Genomic DNA, 21,359 nt, shown 5'->3' on the forward strand with positions numbered 1-21,359 from the left:
TCATTTTTTTTTTTTTTTTTTTTTTTTTTTTTTAGCAAAAGTGATTTTTGTAAAATACAAATATAAAATTTTTCCAAAAAAAATGACTTGGGCCATTATTTTAGGAAGGTGACAATGGAAAATAATGACATGGCTCACAATAACCAGACTCCTTATACCTAGCACTAGGTTGGTATAACAATTCCTGATAGAGAGAGAAAAAAAAAACAGTTAAGTAAATGGTATGTAACTTTGAAACTTTTTAAAATGAAAACAACATTTTAAGTATATTTTCATATTTTTCTTTGTGTTGTCCTGAAAGGTACAACTAAGATGATTTTGTGTATTCTACAGTGGAGCCTAATATTATCTAGTCAGAGTGAAAAACAGTTCAAATCATTTAAATGCATTTATACAGACACTTGATAAATAATGGACTATATTCTAGCACAGTTCATCACTCACCTAAAAAACCATGCTGTGATAGCTGTCCATCATACCTGCAGGAGAACTAAAAAATTAATTACCACTGCCACCGAATTATTAATGAAATATTTTAACCATTAGTGGTTGGGAAGATCTGATAGACTATTCAAGTGAGTGTTTTTCCCCCATAACATAGTAAATCCGAACAATAAATGATGATGTCAGTGAGAAATGATTACATTGCCAGTGGTTACCTCAGCGATTCTTTGCGAGATAACAACCGCCTAATATGAGTGTGCTGCCCGTCTCTGTCAGATTTTTTTTTTCCTAATTAGTGATGATTATGTAGTGATGTAGAGTCAAGTCTGGACATGTTGAGGTGACCCCTGAAGCGCTGAGCTAATGATGCATAATAACGGATCATCATCATCAGGACCACGGACAGCGCCCAGCGCGCTCTCAGGCTTCTGCATCATGGATACCTTGAAGAACATGAAATATTAGAAGGATTGGCAGGTTTACTGATTTTATTTTCCAATTAGAAAAAAAAAAAAAAAGCTCAGAATGAAAAGGTACTAATGGAGCTGCATGTCTTAGAAGGTTAGACAAGTCACTGTTCCCTAAAGCACAAGTAGCTTGTTGAGATTTTGAGCTCTTATGAACCATCAATACTAATGATAACCCTCTATTTTACAAATTTAAGACTAAAATATTGAGTTACCAAAAGATATGCAAACATTGAACACAGAATATTGTTTTTAATCTCACTTACAAAAATGCTTAACTTTGTTTTTCACAAAATTGTGACCTGATGTGTGAACAATTTGCTATTCTAATCTAAAGGTTACAATTGATAAAGTTTGAGATTCACTGCAATTTAAGCTAAATGTCGGCAAATATAACAACAAAAGCCTAACTCTGTGAGGCTTTCAGAGCACTGAGTATGCTTGTTATAGCAAACTAAAAAAGAAATGTTGCTTTGTCTTACAAAACAACTTGGGTTGGCAGTTGTGGGTATTTGCAAAATACATTTTACCACACTACATCCTATGAAAATGGTACAAACTGAATCAAAACAAATTAAAAAAAAAACAACTGAATTTGTGAAAATGGCAAAGCAATCAAACGCTTGTTTTTCGAGTGTCACCAATACTGTCATAGATCCCAATTATGAGACCCAGCAGGGAATCTGGTCTGACTTCTGAGGAACATCCTCTTCTAAAACATCACAGAATCAGCTGGTGTTTCTGCTGCTTACTAGTGCAATGCAAACTGTTTCCTGTTGCTTCTTTTTACATTTATGCATTAAAAAAATGTTTAGATGAATTCAATTTATTTCAATTTTGTTTCTTCTACATAGTCTTCATAATTACAAATATAATCTAAATTATTTCACAAAGTAAAACAAACATAAAGTCATTTACATAATAAGTCACACAATAAGACAATGCAAAACTACATTTTTGTAAAGACAAATTAGAAACCTGAGAATACAGATAAAAGAAGATCTGTAAAGTAAGAGAAACATATAAATAGCATTAAATATTAAAGTAGCACTACATGATGCAGATTCTGTCTAAAAAATAGTTTTGATCAAATGTAAGCTAAATAAACACACTATATCTTTATTTAGCTCTTCCATGCAGCTGGTCACCTTTGTATGAAATACTCAGTTTTATTTTCAGTTCATATATTAATCATCAAGAAAATCAGTTCATGTACTTATTAATAAAACCCCCTCTTTCCTATAGTGTTGTTAACAAGCATACTAAACTGGACATTTTAATGAATGGCATTGCCATTATCAAACTTATAACTCTGTTTTTCAAAAGACAAATTAGACCTGAGCCCAGCTCTGCCTGGTAGTGAATGAAACATGTAAAAACATAAAAATTAAAGACAAGCCTCAACTTCTCTATGCAGAAAGTCACTATATCATTTACCCTTAAAGTTAAGAGCTTGCTCTATTACTTAAATATAGCCAAAATAACAGCACAGCCATTTTGTCTTCAAAGGATATGCGTGTAGGTTTTGTAAGCAGACATGTTTACACGGAGTTTTACTAATGAGGGACACCAATGTGTTAGTGCTTTAAGGGTGTTTGTATTTTGAAATGTACTCTAAAGTGCACATTTTTATTCAAACTTTTTAAACTTTTCAACATGATTCAGGTTTGGTCAGCTTTGCATAAGAAATATTTATCAATATAACGAGACATTTAAAGCATGAAACCATTCTGACCTGGAGAGGATTTTAAAAAGGAACTTATTCAAAAGAAATCTGCCCTTGACTTCTTAACAACAACTCAGTTCAAACGTAACATTTTATAATTAATAATTTTTGACCCACAATTCCCAATCATGTAAAGTAACAAGATTTATCAACTCAAAAAAACCTTTTTGGCATCATAATAGTTTATTTTAATATGATATGAAATAATGTTGACCTTCAACTGGACCAGCTTATTATAAATTCTGTAATTTCTTGTCCAGTGATGATGATGATGTCAATACAACATATTATCATATGCTTAAGTTTATGCCATACTATAGATAAAATTATTACAGCAATTATTACAGTAAACAGTTTATTTTTTAAATGTTCTATTTTTTGTTGTTGTTGAATCTTTCACTTAATTTTCTGTGTGCATCAGGGGATATTCGACTTAAACCAATACCTCATGATTCCTCTTCCCTATGTGTAATAAATTCTTTAAACGTGTCCTCATCTCTCAAGCTTCCAACATTGCCTCATTCAATAATGTCAAGCAGAACACTTCAGTAACGTGAAATTTAATGACCTGTGACAAGCTCATAAAAAAGAACAGAGCACGGCAGAAATTACAAGGTTTAATCCCCCTCTACCCCGCCAACCTCTTCTCCTTTTTTGTCCTACATAAAGTCATTGTGTTCACTACTCCCAGCCTTGCTGCTCACCTCAACATGGGGTGAACCAGCTGAGATATGTCCTGTGCCACAGGGCAAAATATATTGAATGCTTGTCATAGCATTCAGCTCAAAGGACATAGGTTCCTATTAAATTAGTTGGGGGACATTTCTAAATTCCCAGCTGTAATATACCTGGGGCTTAAGAGAATGCTTTCTCTTGACCCACTGGTCAATTAATACCGCTTTTTCTATGCACCACTGCATGAAGCATATATCTCCATTTTTAAAAGTCAGAGACATTGTAAATACACAAAATAGCTTGTACTGAATATGGTAAATGGATTTAAATTATGTAAATTGGTCAGCTTATACTCCCTTTGTGTTAAATGTACATTTTTATTTTATTTTTGGTTTTTACAAAACCTTCCCAACACTGTCCAATCATTAACACAATAAATGATGTATGCAAATCTGCATGTATCTCACTTCAGTGCAGAGGAACCTCTTCAAAAACTAAACTTCTGACCTTATTCAGATGTAATTATTGCTCCAGTTCTGACCAGCAGTTTGGATTTAAGATTTAAATAAATAAATAAATAAATAAATAAATAAATAAATAAATAAATAAATCACCTCTTCAGTTTGCTAATCTTTTCCTAAAATCTTTTTCAGAAAACTATGCTGCTTTCCAGTTACCTGTCTGTGTCTGTCTCTTTAATGCTTCAGAAATATACATAGCAATACAAGATATTTAACACTTTTCCATGTGTTCAAAAATGATAACAAAAGGTAAATTCAGTGTTTGAAACTCGAAATACTTTGTCCTTGTATAAAGCAATTTGGGAATAGTAATGGTGACAGCATTTTCCTTATATTTCATCAACAAACATCACCAAAACAAATTGAGAACATGTTTCTTTTTTTTTTTTTAGTCATATAAGGGAAGAAAAAAAGCACAAAGACCAATTAAAGTTGTTTCTCAGGTTAAAATGTTGAATATAGAAAATATTGAGCAACTTTAGCTGTCTTCTTTTTTTTGCAATTTAGAAAATCCTGTAATAATGCTGCTGCGGGAAATGTTTCAAATTTCATGAAAGCAACGTCAAACATATGTTTTTATTTGTCTTGTTAAGCACATATTTATCAAAACTTTAAAAGTCCCTTGATATATTGACTCAAAAAAAAAGAAAAAGTTGACGAGAGAAACAGAAATTGCATCACCACTGAACGTGTTGGAACTGACATGAAGCACTAATGGCCTCACACTTAAAGCACAAGTGGCTCTCATTATGACACTAATATATTCACTTTACATTGTGAGCAGATCTTTCAGCAACATTTGGTTTGCCTCAGTTCACATCCTCTCTATAGTCCTGTGTCAAACAAGCTTATAGAAATGCATTTAAAATCCAATGAGATATACGGTTCAAGGCAATAAAAATGCAAAAGCATCAGATTATATTAATGGAAGCATGTAGCTTTAATGTGCTCCGTCAGGAAACATGCAGCCCTTTAATAGCCACAGAGCTCTATTATCATTCCACAGGACTCAATCTGTATTCAGCCAAGGGAACTAGTGAGGAGACTACGGTTACAGAGAAGCAGACTTAAGTGAGGACAAACATCACTCTAGATGGTTGCACAGTTTCCTGATGAACAGAAAGAAACATTCCCTACATCAAACCTTTAAAGGGAGGCTAAATATAAACACCCACATCTCAGAGGCAATTACAAATAGATGAAAGAGAGGACCAAGACAAACTTATCTGAATTCTTTCCCTCCCCTCCCAAAACTGCGTTTGATGGGATTATTAAATTGGCTGCTGTCAAGTCTGTTTAACGGCATGGTCTCTATTTTTCAGCAGCTAATGTATACGGAGAGGGCTGCCAGACTTTTCACACTAAACTTCCACAATGATTAGATAAATATTTGAAACAGAATTTCACTACATTTTCTCAAAACATCCAATGTACTTTGGATGATACGATGCAGTCATTTCTAGTTCTTGTAAGTGATGCATGCAACTATTTGCAGCTTCTTTAGGACATTTTGCTAACAGAATCTCTGATGAGTATCATGGAAAAGGTAAAAAAAAAATAATAATAAATCTCTGAATTTACACATTGCCTGTTCAGATTCATGGAAGAAGGGTGAGATGAACAGTCATAAGCTGTGCATTTATTTAAACTGTGCATAAACAAATGAGCAAATAAAACAATGAATAAATGAGCTTTGCATCAACTGGTGTTATGTTGCGTTTACACTGACATTTGCAGGCAGTTGGTGCATTCCTGTTACTGTCTTTCTTTATATAGATATACATGTTTGCACATGTACTACACATGTTGACATTCCACAGTCTTTCTACCATATTTAATGAATCTTTGTGGCCCATTTAGGCTTTCTGGCCAGTCATAAATGCACAGTGAAAAGGCACAGAGTAATGCAGAAAGCACAACGCCTCGTGCTTTTCTTCTACGCATTTAAAGATTAAAAACATACAGTTCAAATCGGACCAACAAAGGACAACTCCTCTATGTGGAGATCATTTCCATTCAAGTAGACAGACTTTTAAATGTATGGAATTGATGATAACATAAGTTTCAAAGGTCAAATTTCAAAATAAATCTTCTATTTTGGGTTTATATATTTCTTTTTCCAACTCCAGAGGAGTCAGTGCCTCACCAGTCATGAAAACTGCAAGAGCCAAAAGACCTACAGCTGCAAAACAGGCCCAAATCATCAACCCTCGTCCAACATGCTCGACAGTTGGTGTGAGATGTTGGTGTGAGATGGTGATAAACTGTTCCACATCAGGCCAAACCTCTTCACTGCCTTTGCAGCCTTCCCAGAAAATCTGTGAAAACCTCCTTTACCTCCTCCCAGTGCCCCTATTGTCATCTACAGAAATACACAGCTTGGTCAGAAACACCCAATCAGACACAGGAGGAAGGTCAGCTCTAACAAATATGCAAAAATTTTATTACTTAAAACTTACACACTTCCAATTTAAGGTTAGAATGTAAGATAAAAATGTTACAATCTGATAAGTTTCAAATCATTTTAATTAACTCCTAATTAGTAAAACGTTGGATCTTAAAGATGTTGTATTCTTTTTAGCATGAATGAAATTTTAATGTATAGTGCTGATTTCCAGAATAACCTGAAGCAATGAAATTATTTTACAATGAAATATTTAATCTCATTTTGTAGTAGCAAAGTACATTTAATGCTTATAGTAATTTAAATTCAAAACATTGCTGAAGTATAAAATTAGCATTTTATTTCATGAAATATGTATTTTTCCAGATTTGTTGATGTGTGAGTGTTGAATCTCTAACCAGATGTGATATCTGATAATATTCAAATTGTGCATGAAACTGATTTCAGTTTGCTGAAACAATTTGGACACAGACAGAGAATCACTGAAAACATTGAGGTTATTGACCATGAACTGCATCATTCTGGTTAAGAGTCTCTGCTGATGTTATTTTTATTTGCGCAGTCAACTATTTATCACAAATGCCTCCAGAGAGTGGGATATGAGGAATAACATATTTATAAACACAAACGTCTGAATATCTAAAAATTTAACTGAAAGCTGTTGTCTCCTGGGTTATGCAGCTAATTATTAATGCTGTCAATCTATGTTGCTTGAATGGTTGGATGGAGCGGATCGGATAAAGTATTTTTTTAATACAGCAGCAGTGAGACATAATGGTGATTATTATGAAAACTCCTACGGAGAGTAAATCATTAGCAGATGTATCATAATAGAGTTTAAATAAGTTCTCCTGTTGTTTTGGTCTTATTTGGGAATAAAATCTGTCAGTTTCTAAAAGCATCTACAACTAATTATAGAAACTGAGGGTCACCTGGATCAATTTACCTTTTTAAATCATATGTATTATTGAAATGAGCCTAAAACAGCCGTGCTTTTTCCCTTCTACTGATTAAAATAGACTTCTTGGAGTCAGGTTCTGTTTGATAACAATAACGACTTTATCTTCATCTAAATCTATGTAAAAATAGTAAAGTCCTGAATGGATTAGTATTGCATTGGGGGCAAAAAGATCACAAAGGTTTATGCTGGTAACCTTACAAAATGTACTTTACACTATAACGCTTCAAATCTAACTTGTCTTATTTGTATTCGTATCTGCATCATGCTGTAAACCACAGGGTTTCATTCTTATTCATTATGCAGTGGAAGATGAATATGAATGTATGGAATCAGAAGCCAGTTTTATGCCCTGAGCACCATAAGTGCTGCATCAGGTGTTAGGAAAATGCAAAGGAAAAACACATCACAGTCCTAACAACATTGCTTGACTGACAGGTAATCATATTTCATTTAGAATGGCAAAACTGCCGAAGTGATGGAAAAATAATAATATGAATCTTGTACAGATAATCACCAACACAAGTAAAGAAATTCATATGCCTAGTACATGTGGGCTGCAGAAAAGCCATTCCAGGAGAACTGGAGGCCATATTTAAGATTTAAAAGCTTGAGATATGGAGCTTCACTTTTCTGCCACCTCTTTTCTTTTTTACCCTGAAGCAACTTGGTCACTTCGATAGAAGGGGAATGAAGTGGAAACACAATTACTACAACCTCTGATTCTCTACAGAGCTTTGTCTGCTTAAAGGAGAGGGAGACATGCGAAAGGGACAAATCAGATTAAAAGTGCTGAAAGACTAAGAAGATGCATGCTGTAAAAAACAGTGCAGTAGCTTTGAACCCTCTGGGAAAGGAGTGGTGTAAGCAAAGTTTTGGGGTGAATGAACTTAACTGATGCACTGGTGTCTGTGGAGACACAAACACGGTGCATTTACAGATTTACAGGCCTGAAGCAAAGAGGCAGGAACAAACACACAACGGCCATCTGCAACATAAAAACACTTTTTACTGCAGTCTCTGTTTTATCTCAGCTGAAAGTCATTTAGATGTACTCTTGCAGCTTTCAAAAAATTTATTTTAAAAGTTGTGGTATGTAACTTTTATAAAAAAAAAAATAAAATAAAAAAAAGTATGAGACAGAAAAACTGTGAAAAACAAATTGAGCTGCTCTGCCTTCTTCCAGAGCTGACTACAAATAATCAATCAGAGCCAGGAAGGGGGTCTTAGTGCTGTCAATCATGCCCGTGCATGTGCCGCTCACCCCTTGCTTTCTGCTCTGATACAACTTCTCCCCATCAGTTAAGCCTGTGGCGAATGTTATAGCATGATCACCGATGACAGTGGTTTAACGGTTTTCCTGTAACTGCAACTTACACATTTAGCAGCATGTTCACCAGGATGACTGACAGCCCTAAAACGCTCCTCCAGGCTCTGATTGGTTATTTCTTGTCAGGCGTCATGCTAGTTTTAACAAATCATAGTCTTAGCAAATGCAGAAAAAACTAAAAGTTATACTGCAGCTTTAACGCAATGCAGACATTTTACATAAGCCCTGCTTTATACGTTTATCAACTTCAATATTTCATTGAACATTGCATTTCACTTTATGTTTCTTGCCACTTCAATTTAAGGTTGTTGTGCTAAATGAGCCTCCAATGCAAAGATTTTAAAAGGATGACCTCAATATTTTACCTGCTTTTCATATGAACATCTTAGATTTCTACATCCTACATATTTGGTGTAAATAAATGAAACTTTGGTTTAAAACATCTCTGCATCTGTCTTCTTTAATCCAGTGCCAATATTTCCATCACAAAACCCTTAGCATAATTAACAAAACAATGTGGATTAGGGCAAAAAAAGCTAATCACAGAAGCTGATGGGCAATTCTGTTTCCACTGTGAAATATTAAGAAGCAAATATGAAGAACGAAACCCCCGAGGGAAGCACAAGAGGAGAAGCAGAAGGAGAGAAAGGGAGGCCAGCAGGAGGATTTATCTCTCCTCACAGATGCAAAGAGTCTTCCCAGGTCTCCCAGTCAGCAGCAGGGACAGTTTACAAGCCGCAGAATGGATTGATTGCCGATAGATCCATGTCCCTGTGTAGCTGCCAACTCTGAGCTAATTAAAGAACACTTCTCTGGAGAAACACGGAGCGCCAACCCAGTACATTTTATTTACTCTTGAGAAAGTGTGCTCCTGTACATCCCTTTTAGGGAAAAATGTTGCCAGCAATCCCAGAAAGGTAGCTGCTTTGCTTTTTTATATATAAAAGGGCTTAAAATCCTCAAAGATACATTTTGCAGAAAACTGACAATTCTGTTGTTAGACAGGCTGAAATTATCTAAAAATGTGCATAAAGTGCTGAAATAGAAAAGAAAAACTCCTGGCATTTATGTAATGCAAAAGCCACATTTTACAGCTGCATTTGTGTCTTATAGACAACACACCAAGATAACGCTGGTCTTTAATATTTTAGTCAGACTAAGAACATTGGAAGCTGATAAGAAAAGTAACACATTTCCAGGACCTAAGCTGTCAAATATCTAAAATGTGACAAATTAGTTAGATAAAATGAAACAAATGACACAAAAATACAACAGTCATCAAAAAACCTTCTCAATCTTCTTTCTTGTACAAGCTTGTGTACTCAGCCCCATTCTAGTGTATGTCCCTGACTGAGTAGCCAAATGTGCAAACTTATGTTTACAGTTGCAGAAATCACAGTCTGCATTCAGCAAAACAGTCAGAGTTTAATAGTTAGCAAATTACTTTGTGTATATTTGGCTATAAAACAAACAAAAAGTTGGATGCACTTAAATCTTGGCCTCTGATTGACAACAAATTCAAACATGTGTAGAACTTAGCAGCATGCAGCAGACTTACCGGTGCAGGAGTATTCATCCACTCTGGTGAAACCCGGCAGGCAGTCACAGCGATAACTTCCAGGCAGGTTCACACACATCGTGTTGGACTGGCAGTAATGCATCTGTGTTGCACACTCATCGATATCTAGAAAAACAAAGTAGAAGTAGAGGGTTATTAACTGACCAGACGACTTTGTATCTTGGTAACAGACTACAACAGGTGGATGAACTGCACTGAACTGCTGTGTCAGTGTTGGTTTAATCACTTTACAGCAGAGTCTCAGGGCATTGCATTCTTTTGAGTTGCTTTTCATTGAACAACATACACAAGTCCCAAATATTGACCCTTTTGTCGATTGTCCTAAAGGGCAAAATAAAGATGATCCTCTCTCAGCCCAAGGTGTGTAATCATACAAACATGTACATATATTCTGCTGTTATCACAGATAAGATAATAGAAAGGAGCTAAAAATATGGGAATGACAGATGAAAGACAGCAATAAATGTTAAAATACACCAAAGAAAAGGTGTACAGTAAAGAAAGAGCTAATGAGATGAGGACATTATAACTGAGCCAGAGAAATGCAAGGAGAGCATCATCTCCTTTGACACCCATAATGTGCAGGTAATATCGTGATAAATTACACCTTCACTCCATACACAATTCCTCCCTTCCTAATGTAGCTTGAAAGACATTGTATGAGCATTAAAACACGTGGCTCAGGAATGCATTAGCTGAGCTGGATGGCTGCTGATGAAATGGGACGCGAAACACACAAGGGAGGTTTTATGCAAACGGGTCTGGATTTCTATGTGTGTGCACATGTCGTTGCACAGTTTAGAGCATTTATGTGTGTAGCAGAAGACCAAATTCCTGAGGCTAACGGGCCTTTCTACCACTTAAGGGACTCTGCATGCCACACTTGAGGGAAGGAGAGTGAAGAGAGCTATTTCCATATCCGTTCCTTGGATAAATACATTTTAGCTTTGAGGTGTTCAGCTCAGGCTTCCCCTTTACAACAGGATGAATTTAGATCAACTATGTAATTGACTTATATGCAACACCCAAAGGTTTTTTTCCTTGGTAAATTTCATCCCTAGAAAGTGTACAGTGAGAGTGGTAAATTGCCGAGTTAAGAAGAGAGAGCATGTCTTTAGGTGTACAAAGCTTTGATGCCCTTCAGAATAAAAGGTCGCTACATCAAAAGCATGAAACTTATGAGAGTACTTTGACGCCACACAACAGTACCTGAATCCAATTTCCATCTTGTCTAGGAGCACTACTCTACCCTAAAAGCCACTCATTTGATTACCCTTTATTGGTGAAAGGCGGCAAAACGTTGTTCAAGGGTGATGGCGGCTGCCCCGCGACGCCGACTCACAGCCTCAATAATTCAAAGTCAAGAGCTCACCACTTTTGTCAGCTTTCATTATAAGTGAGAAAAGCATCGAGTGTCAGGCCGGAGGAATGATGAGGCTTTTTGATCTGTGTTGTTCCAAGGCTCTATGCCCATGTGTGTGACTGCATGTGTGTTTGTGTTTTTGCCCTCGGCAGCTTCCTCTGGGGGCATTGTTGCAGGTGAGGTCTGCTGACAGAACTGGAACTGTCATTTTGCACAGGGGGGGAATTCATTTTCTGGATTTGCCAGTGTCTCTCTGGCTGCCTTCCTCCCTCCTCACCACCCTCCAACCTAGACCTCCTCCTCCTCGCTACCCACCCCCCTCTGAGCACACTCTCTTCATCTCTCGGCTGCTTTATTCATGCTCTGATGTAGGTCAGGACTGGGTAGGGGGAACAGCTAAAAATAAGGCGGGATAGGACTCTATGCATGTGTATTTATGAGTAAGTGAGGGTGTGCACATGTTTCTATCAGCTCAACCGTCTCTGTGCGATATTGTCTGGCAAAACAGAAAAACAGAAAAAAAAAACACATTCTGAATGTCAAGTGTTTGGCTGCTGTAAGCCAGTAAAGGAGAAGAATCCTCATATTCCTTCATGCAAGAGTCTCCTATATGTGCAGGGCTCACCTTTTCATGTAGACGTCAAAAGGAACATTATTCTATGCAGAACGATTTCATCTAATTTTTTTGTGGACGCTGCTTTATTTTTAATTTAATGACTCCCAGTTTAGAGAAGGTGTGGTAGAAGGTAAACATTTCATATAGAGCTTTTTCTACATCTCCAACAGATTTTCTTCAAATGTAAAACAAAAAAATGTAAAACAAAAAAATTGAGTTTTGTGAAGGTGCGATTGAGAGTATAAATTTCATACAGAGTTATTTCCACTGAAGTAAATAAAGAAAGGGAAGGCAGTGAATTTCAATCACATTCCAAACAATTTTATTTTTCATGTTTGGTTTTTCTTCACTAAACCTAAGACTATGAAATTTGAAAAGACAGATTAGTGGAGATAAACCACTAATCCGGTTTATCCAGAGGTGCAGAAACATTTCAGCACTTCAAGGCATGACTTAGAAGTTTTATGCTCAAAGAAACATTGATTTTTGAGGAGATTTTGACTCAGTAGAATATTTTCAGAACTTTTAAGCCATCCTATCCTCAAGAAAAATTATGAAATTGATGATGGTTGACCTTGCTAGTATTTTGCTGTATGCTGCAAGTACTGGTAACAACTCATAAAGTCCTTATGAACTGAAAACCATGAATCATCATACACAGAGAAGAAGAGGCTTCATATGCTTTAATATACAGTGCTTTATAAAAGAATGCACTATCTTTAAAGACATTGTTGCATTACAAACACAATGCACTTAATCCAAATTTTAGGTTTTAAGCAGACACAATAGCATTTGTGACTTCACATAGCTTGATTTATTCATTTATTTATATTTTATTAAAAAAAAAATAAAAGAGCTGCAGTCTTGCAACAAATTCTCAGACTTGTAGCTCTGACTGTATATTTGGGTTTTTTCTCATGCTGGAAGGTGAACCTCCGGACCCGTCTCACATCTTTTGCGGCCACCAACAGTTTATCTTGCAGGATTGTTTTGTATTAAGCGCCATCTATCTTTCCATCAGTCCTGACCAGCTTCCCTCTTCCCGCTGAGGAAAAGCATTGTCACCACATGATACCAACATGTTTCACCAGGGGATGCTGTGTTCAAGGTCGTGAGCAATGTTAGTTAGCTTTGCAGGTCGGAGACAAAGTTTAACCAGATCCCCTTCTTCCACTGTTTGCTGTGTCTCCAGCATGGTAAGTGGTAAACTTTAAACAAGACTTCCTGTGGCACCACTACTGGTTCTCCTGAGAGCAGATTCTCTATCCTGAGCTATTGATCTCTGCATCTCCCCCAGAATTACAATAGCCCTCTCTGCTGCTCGTTTGATAAATACTTTCCTATTTATATGTGTGACCACATCATAGTTGATGGATTGATTTACTTATCTGAGATGCTCAAACCTTTGGGTACAGGGTTGCCAAATCTGATCGACAGTATCCAGCACAATGTGATCCCTGCCCAGCTCAAAACAACAACAACAACAACAACAACAAACAGCCCAAATCACAACCTGTTGAAAGTTATGTTAAAATTCATGCTAAAAACAATTGAATATATAAATGCATACAAGCATATATAATGTGTATATGTACCATTTCATAGTGAGACTGGATTAGCCCACGACTATTAATTATTGATTATGTCATGTTCAGCAGATAGATATATCAAAGTACGTGAACTATAAAACAAACGTAAGGACATAGGATTTCATTAAAATGTATGAGATTTTTACTTTTCTGTCACAAAATTAGAATTATTTTCATCAAAACCGTCTGAAAACCAGCCAAATGTTGCGAAAAGCAGCCCAAATCGCCCAAAGCAATATTTTTCCATATCAGCATGTTGAAAAGAAGTCATATTGGGTGCAAATCAAAACTGTCTAGCCTTCCTTTTACCTTTCAGCAACTTTTCAGCCCTGACTTGTGTGGTGTGTTATTTGGTATTTTAGTAATTCACTGATTTCTGAAAGAAATTATTGCACTGTATTTTATTTAAGACTATCAAGTATGTGACTCAGTGCAATACATCATCTTGGTCCAATTACATTTACAATGTCAAAAAAGCTTCTTTTTTTTTTTTTTTTACATGTATTTGTATTCAGATTTTAACAGAATTTAGATTTTTTTAAAGTGATGGGTTTTGATTGTGTTTTAATTTTGAAATAGCATTAAAATATATATTTTTTAATCACCTAAAGCATTACTTAAATACTTTTCATAACATGTTTTACAAATTGATTCAGCTCTCCCTTCTTTGTTTTTTTCATTGAGGGCAAACATTACAAAAGCTACAAAAATTAACATAGTACAGCCATTTTATCTTATAAATTATATAAAAAATACATGACAAAAAGGCAAATCAATATGAAACTTTTAGGTTTTAATGTCAGAATTATGATCTAATTGAAAGCTAAAAAAAAAAAAAAAACTACAACACCCATTGACAATAAGCTGAGTTGACAGTTTCATTCATAAAGTGGAAATAATTTTGTTTTCTGACACATGATGCTTTAATTATGATTTAATTATGATTTTGTAAAGAAAACATTTTATATGTCAAGAACAGATTCTAGCACCATAATTATTTAAGTAAAAACAAGTTAACTCCAAATTCATGAGCCACAATATATATCACAAATTAATGTAAATAGCTGAAGATACAATGTGTCTTCACAAAACATGACTCCATCTTTCTAAAGGAAGGATTCTTCAGCAGATCACCTTCACACATTACAGGCACATGCAGCAACAACAATTCCCTTTTTTGCCTCAACCTGTCAATATTCATCACATATTAGACATGGCCTAGCAATTACAATCCATGATAAATGAAGCATGCACAGAGCATTGCAGACCGGTGCAATACACAACATATTAAACATCCTGCGTAATCTGTTTCACTAAGTGTGAAGGGCTAATCATTGTTTTGTTTTGTTTTTACAGAGAAGGAATTATTGTTTCCCATCATACATATCTTTGCAATTATGTCTATAGGCTGGGGTAAATAATTGCACAGTCATTGCAATAAACTCTAAATATTGGAAACCAGAGCAATTATTTCCAACATAGATAAATAATATAGTCCAAAAAGCTTTAACAAGTTTATTGTTTTAACTAATAACAGTGGTGAAACCTTTTAACCCAATAAAACCAAATGTGTTAAGTATGTCTAAGGCCTTTTCTTCCTTAAAACAAGCTATTATTGTTCTGAAAAAGTTGTTGTATTGAGTAAATATTTTACTATGTATGTTTATCATTTTCTCCAGATATTTAAATTGGACTATTGACAGACTGTTTAAGACAGTTTTGATGTGCAAAACTTAAATGTTTTGTTCCATGTATGAAAAAAAACAAAACAAACTACAATTATGTGAAATATGCATAGCCAGATGGATGCTGGACAAACTGCCCACAAAGTAAAGTCAACCTCTTTGAGGTCTCCACGTTTGAATTTTTTCAACAGTGAAACAAGATGAAAGTCAGCCCTCCATGTTCTCATTCTTTTGCAAGGAAACCAGCTTTTGATATTGAACTGAATTTTCTGTCTGAAACATACTTTGAACTTTTCTTGGTTCAATTGATTCAGCATTTTTCTGTCCTAAAATTCAAACAGTTTATTAATAGTTTGTATGCAATGCTTTTCAAAAAATAGTAATTTTGGCAATTTGGTTTTAAAGGTTCATTTTTTCAAGGTGTGGGGTGACGGTGTAGAAATTATTCTTTGTCCAGATAATGAAACAGTATTTAAGCATATATATATATATATATATATATATATATATATATATATATATATGTGTGTGTGTGTGTGTGTGTGTGTGTGTGTGTGTGTGTGTGTGTGTGTGTGTGTGTGTATTGGGGTGCATTAGACATGTTAATAGTTATCTACATTCCCTATGCTCAGTACAGCTATCACATTACACTTTGAAGCAGCTTCTATCATTCTTCACCTGCTCATTGTGCATAATGTTGTCTAAACAAGGTAACTGCATGACTTTGCAATTAACTCTCAAGTTAGAAAGACCCAAAGGACTCATAAAATGGACAAATGGATCAGAGATCCTAGTTAAAATAGTGTCACTTTTCCAGTAGTTGTAAGCCTTAAAATCCCAACCCAGGTTAAAAACTAAAGTAATATTTGCAATGAGACGTGGAACCTTTTCAAGAGACAAGCAAATAAGTCTAGGTGGCTTCAGTCTGTGCAGGTAGAAGAGACCATATCTGTAGACTTGAGCATGCTCCTGTAAAAGCATCCCTTATATGTTGTCTGCAGAGACAAATTGAAGCACAGGAGAACAGAATGGTATCGCTCAATCAGAACAATAGAACTGCATAGAAGTGAAGTTTAAACAGTCTGTTATTGTGAAACTCAAACAAGGATCTGCCAATCACGAAGCTGCGCACCGACCTTTTCAGACAGTGTGAAGCCTGAAACGGACTCCCTCTCTCAGACAGACCAGCACAGTTTGCTTGGATGACAGGTTCTGTGCAAGTTCCCGCAGAATGTTCTTACAAGTAGTTTTACCGGAAAGACGTACACCGACTGTAAATGTCTGTGCAGGGAAATGGACCCATACATCAGGCCAGGGTAAGCTGAACAGTATGTGTTTTCATTTTGCTCAACAATATACTGCACAGCCAGTCTTATTGCTTCTAGTAAAACAAAATCGGTTTTCTCAATGCAGGAAGATGTGCTGTATATCAAAGACAAACACAAAGCGCAGCCAGAGTGTCTGATCTGTTATAATGAAGGAATATGTTTGTCCAGCAATCAAAGACAACCTCAGCTAGCTTTACAAAGCTTGTCTGACACCAGAGAGAATTGACAGCATTTGTTTTCAGCTTCATTCCATGGAGTGCATGGATTCTTTCCTGATTTGTAAGTTAAATTATGGTATTGGTATGGTTTGTAGATTTTTTACATCAACAGTTAACAAATGCAATACATTTAAGTTATCTTTGTATGCAGTGATTAATCGGTGCATTAGGTTTGTCAGGATACGCCAGAATATGCAGACCAAGAGAAACCAATCAGTCCAACAATTCAGACATCAAAACTGACTAAAGTAACTAATAGTTAAGGATTATTAAAAACTAAAGAAATTATCAAAGACAACAAAAATATATTTTTTAGTAAGAACAGTGGTAAGGGGCACAACTGCTCACGCATAATTATAATCCTTCAATACTAAAGACCCCAGTGGAAGGAAGATGCATGGACAGATTCACAGAGTCACAAAATACTTGGACAAAAAACACAACAGGGGAGAAAATGGAGAAAAGACAAACAGACAAAAAGACATCAAACAATGCAGTGATAAAACAGAGATGGGGAGGCGCTGCGAGAGAAACCACCATGATGTTGTAACTTTACCAGTAATATGCAGGAATCACTTGAGAGTAGAGTTGATATTAAGGCATAAATATTTAACAATGCAATGTGGGAGAGCTTAATTAATTTTATTGTTTTTCTGACTCAGATGCTCCAGCTACATGGTCAATGCTGATGTGACACTTGTGAATGTGATTGCACGTTTGACTGCAGACACTAAATTAGATTCATTTTGATACATTTAATGTTGAAGTCTTGTAACATCAAGATGAATATCAGACTCATTAGATTATGCTCCAATAGTGTGGGTTGCAAAAGGAGATGTAGAAGGATTAGATTTTTCTGGATTGAAGTGAAAACTCAATATGTTCGGCTGCTGACTTTACAGTTCCTTATGAAAGAATTTTTCAACATCACAAATGTAATTCACTGTGATTTTATGTGACAGAACACAACACAACAGTTAAGTGAAAGGACACTGACTAATGCTTTCCAAAGTCTTTTCACAAGAATGTAATATGTTCGGTCCCATAGGTGAAAGCTATAGAAACACCTTTTACCTAACATATCTAGAAATTTCCCTCATTTTCTTTGCAAATTGCCCCAGCTTAGCTAGACTGAATAAAAAACATGAGCAAACATCAATTCTCAAGTCTCACCACAGATTCTTTGAATTTGATTTAAATTTGGACTTCTAATATATAAATATGATTTTATCTAAAGCCTCCTGTTGTAGCTGTGGGTGTATGTTTAGGGTTTTCACATGTATTCTGCAGTTTTGAACAGGATTGTACAGTAGTAGTAAGATCTATGCAACTTCCCTCTCACTGCTGAAGTTAAGAATCCCAACAGCACCAGGCTACCGTTGCGGTGTTTTGCCGCGTGTCCAGGTTCATGTACAGTCTCAGTTTTCCACCACACATAGCATTTCACATGTTGGCCAAAGCAAAAAGCTCTGCTTTGGTCTTATCTGTTCAGAGCAGCTTTTCCCACCTGTTTGCTGTTTCCCAAAAATACCTTGTGGCAAATTGCAAACAGGACTTCTTATGCCTTTAGTTCAATTGTAGGTTTTTTCATTCACTGTACCATGAAGCCAAGATTTGTGGAGTGTATGACTAACAGTTTAACTGTTTACAGACTTTTCCACCTGAAAATGCTGTGGCTCTGCACTAGAGGTACTATGGACCTCATGGCTGCTTCTCTGATTTTTGCTCTCCTTGCCCAGGATTCAGGTTACATAGATAAGGTTACCTATATAATATGTCTTAGGTTTAAAGTTGCTTTTTCCAGTTTCAGGAGAGAGACTGAACGATGCTATGTGACATATCAAATATGCATTACTGTTTTATAACCATTCCCTGTAATACCTTTCACACAACTTCATCCCTGATCTGAGTAAAAATGCATTCAACAGGTGATGTCTGGGGTAAATTTGCTACAATTGATTTAGCATAGGAGTATCAAATACAAATACAGGCCACATTTTTATTACATTTATTTGTAAAAAGAGTTTAGAAAAGAAACCCACAAGTTCCTTTGTGCTTTAGTTAAATCCAACTTTGTGTTAATTTGTCACATGAAATCACAATAAAATATGTTAAAATCTGTGGTTGAATCATAAGAAAATGTAGAATAAACAAAAGGAGTGAAGGTTTCTGTAAAGCACTATAAACATATTATGAAAAATATATCTGACTGAGATGACAAATAATTGTTACATTTTAGGAATAAAATAATGCAATGCGTTAATTTGTCCATACGTCAAGTTCTAAACAGCAGAACAGTCATTGTTACAAGAAGTCAGAATTGTTTTGTTTTTTCTTTTGGTTCTGACGAAATTTCAGGAAACTAAGACATGTAATTTGAAACCGATATAGAGCTGATCAGTAGCGACTTTAGTTTTGGCTTTTGATCATATCAGCAGCATATATGCTGAGTGTATTATTTGAATTTCTTAAACTGTTTTGTTTTTCCTTTTTCTACACAGGCTAATAAACTGGAGTTCACATCAAGGAAAAATATTTATTAAAAGGCAGTCTCTGATGTCACCAGATGGATTTCAGTCAAAGTTCCAGCACTTGGGAAAAGCTCAGTTTCCTAAGTTCTAAGGTTTTTATTTGCTGTTATTTGAGTCACAAAAACACAAAGGAAATCGAGTGCTCCTCTTTTCAAAGAGCATACAAAAAACATGTTTCATGCAAAATGTAGTGTATGTAAAATAAAAAAAACACAACAGCAAAAGATTTGTCATAGTTATCAACACAGACATTCAGAGAGAAACTCAGAGAAAAACATGTTGAAGAAGAATGTCAAAGTGTGGCCATTTCCCTCGCAGTTTTTAGTTCACGTTTTTATTTCTTGCAGAATAGATTAGATGGTGTCCTTCCTAAAATAACTGCATCTTCAACATCAGGTACTTCAGAATCCAACTACAAGAATGCTAACAAGGACCAGTGTGAGCTCAAATCACAGGGATTTTACAGTCTCTGTCCATTTTGTAATTGTTTCTAAATTGCTCATATTAGGTCCTGAAACTCTTAAGTCCACCTTCTTTATCAGATTTGATTTTGTCCCACAGACCTTTCCGATCTTCAAAGGGTCTTCTGCTATCAGAGTCCTGATAGCAGATTTATGTACTAGTTGTGTTGCCACCCCCCACCACTAGAGGCAATAAGAGATTTTCAGGGAAGCAACTTGGGGAGATTTAGAAGTAATACAGGAAGATGCAAAATGTATTAAAGAGAACTGTAAGCTGTGATGAAGAGCATAAAAGAGAAGTTCAATAAACTGTTAAGAATTGGCCTCATTCTGAGAGTGAAGGTTTAAGTTCATAACTAAAGTAAAAGCTACAACACTGTGGGGTGTATCTTTTAATGATGTGGCGTTCGTCTGTGGAACAGAATTTGAAGACCCCAAGACATAGGAATTTGGAATTTTTTAGCAAAAACCTAAAGACACATATATTCAGTTGGACTTTAATTTGAATAATGTTGCTGATATTCATTTAACATTTTATTTGTGTTCCTCAGGATTCAATGGTTTCAAAGAAATCTCTTAAATTTCTCTACAGCCTTCTGATGTTGTTAAACATCCCAAAAGTCCAAAGTACAAACTACCTTCTGCTTCAAAGATTGTTGATCCTTAATAACAAATCCAATATGGCTGCTATAATAATAATAATAATAATAATAATAATAATAATAAAAACAAAGTTATTGCAACATCACCAGTCTGTTGTGGTTCGTTTTGTAGAGTGTTGATATAGTGGACATTGTGATTGCTTTTGGAGAGTTCACCTTCTAAAATATGATTTATTTTATTAATGAGTATACTTTATTTCATATAGGTGTTGGCTCTTTAGTCCCTACAAGATGTAGGGACAAATTTTGCCTCCAGGAACTCAAGATCTCCTCTCATGGGTAAGCTTAAGAAAAACCTCCAAGTTAATTCCCTGAAAATCTGTTACTGCCTCTAGTGGTGGGGGGTGGTAACACAACTAGCTCATAAATACTACCACATAAAGACCCTTTGCAGAAGATTAGAAAGATCTGTAAAGCAAGGAAGCATGGATCCAATGGTCATATAAAAGTTACTGAAGAGAAGCAGCATCATTCTGAGGTTGGCATGGATGTTGGATGTCCTTCACCTAATTTAAAGGCTGAGTCCAGGGGTCCCATGGAGGACATCCTTTTCAGCTGCTTGGACATGAGATCTTTTCCTTTTAGACACAATCCATATTTTATGACCAAAGAGGGGGAATCAAAAACATTTCCAAAGAGAAGACCCTCAATCCATCCAACCATCTCCTCTTCTATCTTATCACTTGTGAGCAAAATGATAAAATACTTGAATTCCTGTTTTGCTCCTCCATCCCCACCTGGAGGAAGCAGTTCAGCTTTTTTTCCATTTAAGACCAATGGCCTTTCACCCCAAATAATTATA

At 35.7% G+C, this 21,359-nt stretch overlaps 1 protein-coding gene across 2 annotated transcripts in view; it reads right to left on the reverse strand.

Annotated features, from left to right (window-relative positions):
* The window catches only part of LOC103142621 (protein kinase C-binding protein NELL1), a 229,172-nt gene that overhangs the window by 56,263 nt on the left and 151,550 nt on the right, over positions 1–21,359 (reverse strand). For both annotated transcript variants that reach the window (XM_007558768.2, XM_016674700.1), the window contains one exon: positions 10,084–10,209. In XM_007558768.2, coding sequence (XP_007558830.1) covers positions 10,084–10,209 — 126 coding nt within the window. The remainder of the gene's footprint in view (positions 1–10,083; positions 10,210–21,359) is intronic.

The sequence above is a fragment of the Poecilia formosa genome, unplaced genomic scaffold (assembly GCF_000485575.1).
Source record: "Poecilia formosa unplaced genomic scaffold, Poecilia_formosa-5.1.2 Scaffold99, whole genome shotgun sequence".
NCBI classification, from domain to species: Eukaryota; Metazoa; Chordata; class Actinopteri; order Cyprinodontiformes; family Poeciliidae; genus Poecilia; species Poecilia formosa.